The sequence below is a fragment of the Cydia fagiglandana genome, chromosome 16 (assembly GCF_963556715.1).
Source record: "Cydia fagiglandana chromosome 16, ilCydFagi1.1, whole genome shotgun sequence".
Taxonomy (NCBI): Eukaryota; Metazoa; Arthropoda; class Insecta; order Lepidoptera; family Tortricidae; genus Cydia; species Cydia fagiglandana.
In genome coordinates, this window is record NC_085947.1 from 16,324,675 (window position 1) to 16,334,648 (window position 9,974).

General features: G+C 37.1%; 1 protein-coding gene across 1 annotated transcript; it reads left to right on the forward strand.

Annotated features, from left to right (window-relative positions):
- Window positions 1-4,264: 4,264 nt before the first annotated feature.
- LOC134672039 (uncharacterized) lies at window positions 4,265-6,814 on the forward strand. Its single transcript, XM_063529937.1, has 2 exons — window positions 4,265-5,210; window positions 5,639-6,814. Coding segments are annotated over exons 1-2 (906 nt in total). The 5' UTR covers window positions 4,265-4,306; the 3' UTR covers window positions 5,641-6,814.
- The last annotated feature ends 3,160 nt before the right edge of the window (window positions 6,815-9,974 follow it).

Genomic DNA, 9,974 nt, shown 5'->3' on the forward strand with positions numbered 1-9,974 from the left:
CCGCCTTCATTTATTACCATCCGCCAAAAGTACCCTTTTGGCATTGTCAGCATGTCCATCATGTTAATACCCCTTCGTCACTGTTATAGTGTAATGACAACACGATGAATGCTACCAAAATAGTAACTGTGAGCTGTGGCTTCTTTAAAATAGGTTTAGGTCATTTTCGCAAATGTTTCTTGCATACATTTCTATAGTCAATGTCCCTTATGCGAATCAATTAACGGCGTCGCTTGATGCAATCACAAGTAGCTGGCTCAACCAATAAATAATGGGGATACTTAGCATTATTTTTATCTTGCAATCTTCGGGAATCTATTAGCAACTCATACAAGTCAAACTTTTTATTTTGTGTATTGCTTGAAGTATGTATTTCTATAGAACCATCGTCTAACACCTAACACGCTCAAATACGTTAAAAATGATCAAACGTTTTAATATCCTACATTTTGCATACAAATTTCATTTAGCACCACTATTTTGGGAGCAGATAAGCTCTTGCTAGCTCTTAATTTAACTTGACTTCTCTTTTTGTACATAAATTTGAGATATTTGTACGTTTTTTGCAACATAAGAAAAATTTGGTTTCGGTCTTTATGTAAGAACGCTGTATTTTCCTAGTTTCTTTTTTTTTCTCATTTGTATGTCGTGTTATTCTGCTTTCTGGTTGTCTTTCCATTCATTGACGTCTCCGCAACATTTCAAAAACACAAAAACTAATCGATCCTCGATATATTAACATTTTCACAAGGTTCTTTAGCCTAATCGACTTTTCCAATTCTATTGGTGCAAAGTGATTTCGCTCAGTTATTGTTTAAAGCTCGTTATCATGAAAACGAATCATACAATTGACAACTATTGTGGTATCATATATTCCTCATACTATAGCGATTTTAATTTAAGTAAAGTAATAAAATTTAACCACCCTTTCCAAAATGTATAAGCAAAAATGTGTGCCCACGTTTTGGCGTGTTCAAGCTTTATGTATGTAAGTAGGTTTTGACATAATAGAGTCTGTGCGAAAGAGAAGAGACGTGAGATGTATGCATGGGCTCCTTACATTCCACGGATCTTCCCTGTCCGCACGGACTCTAAAAAGCTGAAATGTAGAATAATTTATATTATAAGTCGTCCTTAGCGATGTTCTCTATTACCTAATACGTATTTGTCAAGTTTTAAAATCTTGTTAACTATTATTTATTCTCACTAGTAAACATTGTGTAATAATAATAACAAATGTGTTTTTCGTTAAAACTGGTAATTACATTTGACAGGCTGTCAACGGCCACGCCCACCGGCTGACATTGGATAATGTTTAGGTGTTGGTTCGCACGCTCAAAAAGAGGCAAGCGCGAGTCGGCACTAAGGCTCGAGATTCTGCGGGTTCTGGGCTATAACCGGGAAAATCGAAGTTCGCAAATTGCGGGCATTTTTCTCTGTCACTCTAATTACGCCTTCATCTTCAGGAAAAGAGAATTTCTGTTTTCGCGGTAGCCCCTCTGCCCTGTCAAACTAACTGGAATACTACATTTGACGGGCTGTCAAGTGTCAACGGCCACGCCCACCAACTGACATTTTATGACGTTTAGGTTTTTTTAAGGAAAAATGAAAAAATGCACCGCTTCGGGCAAGATTCGAATTTGCGACGTTTTGGAACACAGGTCCAATCGCTCTTATACGGAGCATTCTCTATGAAGAGGGACCTTATTGTCAATGGCGCTTACGCCGCACAGCGCGCTGTATTTCTATCGGAGCTCGAAGCATCATTAATAATAGCGTAAGCGCCATCAACAATAAGGCCCCTTCCCTTGTCACAGATAACGTCACATATAACCAACAGCTATCGAAACCTAAGCCTTTTAAGCCTGAGGCTTCGGTATCTCAACACTGAATAACTTTGCCCCTTGTAAAACAAATAACTATTATTACGGTTTTAATTAAATAATTATAAATTATAAAGTGCGGAACCCTAATAGCAAACGTGCGCTGGTAACCTTGCCAACGTACGCCTCACAACCAAAACATCATCACATCTATTCAAGTATCACCTGTTCTCTGTGACATACGACCTTTTGGCTACGGTGCTCGTGGTGCGGAAGCAAGATGCGGTTTGGCAGCCAGTTGGTAAATATTGCTAAATGTATTAGAAACCGTTTTTCAACCGACTTCTAAGTTTACTTGTTGTGTGTATGTAAGTTTTGTCGGAAAGTATTAATTTTCGCTATGTACAGGCCTACAGTCACCTATAGGTACCTACAGTGAGCTGCAGAGATAATTGCCCCGTCCTGCATACAAATATCTATGCAGCTAGGGGTCAACTATATCTGCAGCTGACAGAGCAGACTGTACATGGGGTTCAAAACGGTAGCTTTTAAAGTCCTCTGTGATTAAAATACATGTGTACCTAACATAAGTATTGTGTCATATGACTCATATGTCGCCTTATCTGAACAAAAGTATTAAGTACCAGAATTTCAAATACAGGCTTAGCCTCATTTATGAATAAATTTGTACTGCTAAATAATAAAATATCTATTTAGATTTTTTATATGTATTCACTTGGTATTTATAAGTAAGTTTTTTTTGCATTTTTAGGCATCGGTTATAATTTATAAAACACGCAATTTTTATGACTTCTTAACAAAACAAAAAAAGTGTAACACGTTAATATTTCGCTCACACATTCTTTGCTTTGTTATCCTTTTTAATGAGTTCCGCTTGCTCTAGTCTAGTAAAGTGTCTCGTAAGTCTTATGCAATCGGAAGCCAAGAGGCATTTCACGCCTATCTCCACTTAAGCACCTAAACTACTCTTTTCCATTTAAAATGATATATTACTAAACTGATTTCGAACATCCAATCATAATGCGAAGGAATGTGGCCCTTTTACATCTTTGTTTTTTTCTACAAAGTGATATATGGCATGACATTTTGTTATCTTTGCTTAACGAACATTCGATTTAGAGCCAGAGCAGACACATCTGAAATTCTGGTTCTGAATAAATTAAGTTTTGACACATCATGGCCGCTTTGATATTAGACTCATATATCTGATGCGGACTGTAGATTCAGGCCTAGCTAAGTTAATATGTATTACGTTAAACTTCAATAAAATTATGGCGTTTAAAATTACACTTGTACATCAGTCTGTGCTATGAAATTCGCTGCAGAGTTAGCTTAGCCTATGGCTCTCCTACACATTGTCGAGTCGGTGCAAATTTGCAAACTCTACCCATCTTGCGATTCATATCGAGTGAGGCGCATCGCTATTCTACCTATTCAAGAAATTGAAATAAACAGTTAACTTTTTTACTTTTTGGGAATAAACACAGATTAGATTATTGTTAGGAGGCCACAGTTATTTCAATTGTTGGGGAGCCTAAGTTATACTGGTTCTTTAGACGAGTGGTCGGTAAGTTAAGCGAACAACAACTCTTGAGGAATGCAGCCATCAAGAGCCTGACATTGTATAACACGATGATAAACGATGCCCCTTAAAACAAGGGGATATGGTTGATATTGTGATGAATTTTTGAGGTAATACATTAACAAAAGGGCTGTAAAAGTGTGGTGTAATTGATGTGACGCGCGTATATCATCTTTTTGTCCTCATGCATAATCATGTGAAGGTATGTCAGGTATAAATTAAAAAATAAAAATGACCGACACACGACCGTTCCGTTTTTAGCTTTAGAATGGAACAAAAAAAAATAAAAAGGTACGAACGAGTATAGTGGCAAACCAATTTTGTCAGTAGCAATAAAAACTATACTCATCCTTCTTTTGGGGTTATAGGTAGTATAGGTACATCAACAATTTAATAATAGGAAAAAGGCAGTGCCTATAATGCCACCTGTGCCTATGCCCCATAAGCAACTCTCGCCAAACTATGTTCTTTAACTAAGTAGGGCCAAGTTGTCTCAGACACCTAAAAATTCATGAGCTAAATGATGTTTTACTTAAGTTATGAGCCTATGTTCATAAGTCATAACATAAGTAAAACATCTGCTGATGGAATTTTCAAGGAGATCTGTCGTTGACCATGGACGACAGTTGCCTACCAGAAATTCAGGGTGATTTTCTGTTTCTGCTTGCTGAAGTTCAGAGTCTTCATTTCAGTATCCACAGAAGATATTAATTGTTACGTTATGGTAATAGTCTATGGTTTTAGTTTATGGTCGAATTTGGATTTGGAACTGGTTGAATAAAAGATGGCTACCTAAAAGATGGTTGTCTTATAATTTACTAACCTTTAAATTAACAAATATGGTGTCAGAAGTATAAAATAATAAGTGTGAAATACAAAAATGGGTGAGTCAAGTAAAATTTCACCAAATGCGGCAAATTCGCCGGCATCACAATGTCCACAACACAAGCAGGGACATGCTTACTCATACATACGACCATTAGAATTCACGGATTCTATGGAAGAGAATTGGAAATTGTGGGTCCAAAAATTTAAAATATTTCTTCTTGCCGAGGACCTTGAAGCTGTTTCCGATGACCGTAAAACAGCTCTGCTGCTCCATAACATGGGTGACAAGGGTGTAGAAATATACAATTCGTTTAATTTGGAGCCAAAGCAAACCTTTGAAGAAGTCCTAAAGAAATTTAATGCATATTTCATTCCTAAAGTTAACATCACGATGCAACGCCACAAATTTTTTACAAGGGCACAAGGAGCTACAGAGTCCTTCGACGATTTCCTTACTGACCTTCAGAACAGAAGTATGACATGCAACTTCAGTGACAAGAGAGAGGAACTCGTGAGAGACGTTATCGTTATAGGTCTAGCTAATACCGCTATGAAGGAGAGGCTTCTGCGCACGGAGGATCTGACGCTGCAGAAGACCATCACCATGTGCAGAGCTGCGGAATTGTCTCAAAAGCAAGTTACGGAACTAACGAATGAGATAGCTGCCACCTCCGTGCTCAACGTCAGCACTGCGCCAGTACATAACGTCAACAATGTCAATACTTCAAAAACAAGAAGCGTCAAGACAAGAAAATGCTATCGCTGCGGCAATAACTGGGATCGCACGCATCAATGCCCAGCTATAGGTTGCAAGTGCCAGAAGTGTGGTATTCCTAATCATTTTGCGAAGGTTTGCAGAAACAAACAGGTTGCAGCCATAACAGAGAAGCAGGTTGAAGACGACAGCGAGGAGTCCTTCTTCGTTGGCTGTATCAACAGTGAGTGTGAATGCGAATGTGAGTGGATTGAGACTATGATTATAAATAATAAGTCTATAAACGTCAAACTAGACACTGGTGCGCAGGTAAACTGCATGTCCTTAGCTACTTATAAGTCGCTGAACCTTGATGAGAGATTTATAGTTACTAAGCGCATTAAATTAGTGACACTTCATGATAAGTGCATACCTGTCAAAGGTGTGTGCACCATTAAATCTTATCTCAAGAATGGAAAGTGTGATAACATTGATTTTGTTATTGTGAGCACAGATTGTATGACAATTTTAGGCTTAAGATCTTGCATGAAACTTAAATTAGTCACTAGAAACATGGTTCATACTATAAATGTCTCGAATAACACTGACACAAATAGAATCATGTCAGAGTATACTAATTTGTTCAATGGTATAGGCTGTTTTAAAAAACCCTATAAAATTGTTTTACAGGAAAATGCAATTCCCAGAGCCGATCCACCTCGTCGGGTCCCTATAGCACTAAGACAGAGCCTTAAGGACGAGTTGGACAATATGGTGAGACAGCAAATAATCACCAAAAATGAGGATCCGATGGAGTGGGTCAACTCAACTGTTGTAACAAAAAAGAAGAACAATAAAATACGCGTATGTATTGACCCTCGGTACTTAAATAAATTCATTATTAGAAAACACAAGCAATTGCCAACGGTTGATGACATACTAGATAAGTTATCAGGCTCTAAGTATTTTTCTAAATTTGACTGTAGCAGTGGGTTTTGGACAGTACAACTTGACTCAGAAAGTTCAAAGTTATGCACGTTTTCTACTCCATTTGGTAACTACTCCTAAAAACGATTGCCATTTGGACTTTCCGTGTCAACAGAAGCGTTTCAGGAACGCATGGAAGAGACTTTTAGTGATATTGATAATGTACAATTTTATGTCGATGATTTAATAATTTATGCCAGCACGGTGGAAGAACATAATAAAGTGTTACTAAATGTATTGAAAAGAGCTCAAGAATGTAATGTCAAATTCAATAGGGAGAAGTCCCAAGTTCTGTGTAGAGAAATTTCATTTCTTGGCATGATTGTAAGTGACCAAGGGGTTAAACCTGATCCAATTAAAGTAATGGCCATTTCCGAATTAAAATGCATTCATGATAAGAAAGAACTTGAACGATTTTTAGGAATGACAAATTACTTGTCAAAATTTATCAACAATTACTCGACTATTACAAGCCCGTTGCGCGAGCTTCTTAAAAAAGACATATTATTTAAATGGCTTCCTTCTCATGAAAATGCTTTTAATAAACTTAAGGAGGCATTAACAAACGCTCCCACGCTTAAATTATTTGACAGTAATAAAGATGTTGTCGTTTCGGTAGATTGCAGCTCGGAAGGAGTAGGCGCTTGTCTTTTACAAGACAGACAGCCTATTGCATACGCTTCTAAGGCACTAACTGAATGTCAGAAAGGTTATGCCCAGGTTGAACGCGAGATGTTTGCTATTGTATTTGGATGCATCAAATTCCATAAGTATATTTTAGGAAAACATACCCTAGTTGAAACCGATCATTCGGCATTAGAAATTTTATTTAAAAAACCCCTGTCTTTAGTACCTGCAAGACTACAAAGAATGAATGCTTAAAATACAAGGGTATGACATTACTGTTAAGTATGTACCTGGAAAACAAATGTATATATCAGATTTTCTCAGTCGCTCTTTCCTAGTTGACAAGAATGATGAAACGAAGGAATTTGATGAAGAATTCAACAAAGAAATTGTTTGTCATGTTGAGGTCATGATAGATTCGTTGCCTATTTCAAGTGACAAGCGACAACTCATTGCCATGAAAACGAACGAGGATGCCACATTGTCCTGTTTAAAAAACTATATACATAATGGTTGGCCAAATTCTAAGAATAACCTAAATGAATTAGTAAAACCTTTCTGGAATTTTCGCAATGAATTGTCCCTAGTCGACCAGATAATTTTAAGAAATAATCTTATTGTGATTCCAGTAGCATTACAAAAAATGATGCTAGAAATTATTCATGAAGGTCACTTAGGATTAAATACATGTCTTCGGAGAGCTAAAAACGTTCTATTTTGGCCTGGATTGACAAGTCAAATTAAAGAACTCTGCAACAACTGTCAAACATGTGCCTTATTTAGGAAAAATAATACTAAAGAACCAATTCAATTTCATGACATACCTAGACTACCATGGCTAAAGTTAGGCACTGATCTTTTTGAATTTAATAAACAATACTATCTGGTTGTTGTAGATTACTACAGTAAATTTTTTGAAGTTGCTCGATTAAATGACTTGTCTTCAAGGACTATCATCAATCATATTAAGTCTATGATAGCTAGACATGGTTGTCCTTTAGAGATTGTAAGTGACAATGGTCCACAGTATTCTTGTAAAGAGTTTAAAGAATTTGCGGATGCATATGGTTTTAAGCATATTACTTCGTCTCCTGACTACCCAAAGTCGAACGGTTTAGCGGAATCTTCGGTCAAAATTGTAAAATCTATACTAAAAAAATGTAAAGAGGATAACACAGATCCTTATATTGCGTTATTAAATTTCAGAAATAGTCCGAAGGAAAATAGCCCTTCTCCAGCTAATCTTTTGTTCAATCGGAACCTTAATGACCGTTGTCCTGTGTCTGCAAATTATTTAAAGCCTAAAATATATACTAGAAATTATTTCTTAGATAAAGAGTTGCAACATAAGGTTGAAAACCACTACAATAAAACTGCTAGGTCTCTAAGGCCCACTTGCACCATTCTACAAACCCGGGGTTAACCGGTTAAACCTGGAGTTGCCATTGGTTACCAGTACAATTTGACACTGGATTTGCGGTTTAACCGCTTAACCCCGGGTTAGTGGAATGGTGCAAGTGGGCCTAAGAGAATTAGAGATAGGTCAGGGTATCATGTTTAAGAAAAAGATGTCAGATGATCGCTGGCAAAAAGGAAGTGTTGTAAAGAAGGCTGACTTCCCTCGTTCTTATATTGTAAAGGATGAACAAGGTCGCCAATATAGGAGAAACAGACAACATTTGCGTAATATAAATGAATATGAGTCAACTAATTGTACTGAAAATGAGTGTTAATCCTAACTCTTATGTTATAAACTATGATAGTAATGATAGCGACTGTGAATCCTTTTATGAAGCAGAAGAAACTGATGATCAGGAGCTCATTGATACAAGTGAAGCGAGTCAAAGCTCTACTGGAATCAATGATACTCCGGAACCAAATCTTGACTTGTATAAGACGAGGTCTGGACGAATAGTCAAGGCTCCGTCGAGACTAATTGAATCTTAGTTATAGTTGTAGTTATAATACCTATATACTTTACTCTTTGAGTTATAATTCTGTGAAGGAGAGGAATGTTACGTTATGGTAATAGTCTATGGTTTTAGTTTATGGTCGAATTTGGATTTGGAACTGGTTGAATAAAAGATGGCTACCAATAATGTTGTCTTATAATTTACTAACCTTTAAATTAACAAATATTAATATCTTCTTATTAATAAGGTAATTAGATTGTTTCCTTGTCCGCATTGAAATTAAATAAGCAACTTTTGTAGTAAAAAATTTATGCATGAAACTGCCCCTCTAATACAATTTTCATTCACATTCACACGGAAATCCCTACGCGTTATTAAACAGAGGGGCTACCGCGAAAACCGAAATTCGCAAATTGCAGGGATCTTTCTCTTTTACTCCAATGAAGGCGTAATTAGAGTGACAGAGAAAAATGCCCGCAATTTGCGAACTTCGATGTTCGCGGTTATAGGCCAGCTCATACTAGCAATACCTACACCTACTTCCTCCGTGCCCGGGCTCACGTACCGTCCTAAACACTATTAACTTTTTGATCTTGAACCTTATTCCAACGGGATAACGTCTATCGATGGTCAGCCAAGTGTGTGGCTCTTAGTACCATCCTTGTCATAATTTACTAACTATTCGTATACCTTCTTCCAATTGAATAAGGTCTATGTTGGACCAATTGTCATGCTAGAGGATGTTGTTTTGCTTTAAGTATACCTAGTGCTTCACGTGACTGTCGTAAAATAAATAACACAATTCGCTAAACAATCTGCCTTGTTAGTAAAAACCGGCCAAGTGCGAGTCGGACTCGCGCACGAAGGGTTCCGTACTGTAAGGGCGCGTCAAACATATCCATAGGCAAGCCGGGGCTAATTTGGCTTACATATTTCCTTCACAACTTTACTCAAACGTCCAAAAACAGGCAAGCCGGTGGGAATCGGCTTTTATGGACGCGCCGCCACTGCTACCTACAACTAAATCTAAATTCTACCAGCAAACATGTTAAAACAGTAATTAAAACCTTTAAGGAATCTGTTTCAAGGCGATGTAACTGGATACTCAGAAGGAACGGCCAAGGCCTGGTTTTTTATAATAAATATAAATTCAAAACATCAAATATTGTCAAATAAATCAAACTTCTCGCCAAGGTCGGATGTAAATTACGTGAGAAATATAATCTTTTTCCCGATAATATTCGATTTCCTGCGTTTTTATTAGGGTTCCGTACTCAACCCTCGTACCCGTAGGGTTTTGTAGGGTTGTTATTTAATAAAATAATTTAGATTTAGGCTAGTTTGTAAGATGGACTGCTGTGCAAGGACGGCACAACTTTCTTACATATAACAAATATAATGCACCAATTTTTGTAACTCCTTTTCTTGCAAATAAATTATTATGAATTAAGAAGTGAAAACGGGACCCTATTACTAAGACTATCTGATGACCATCTGTT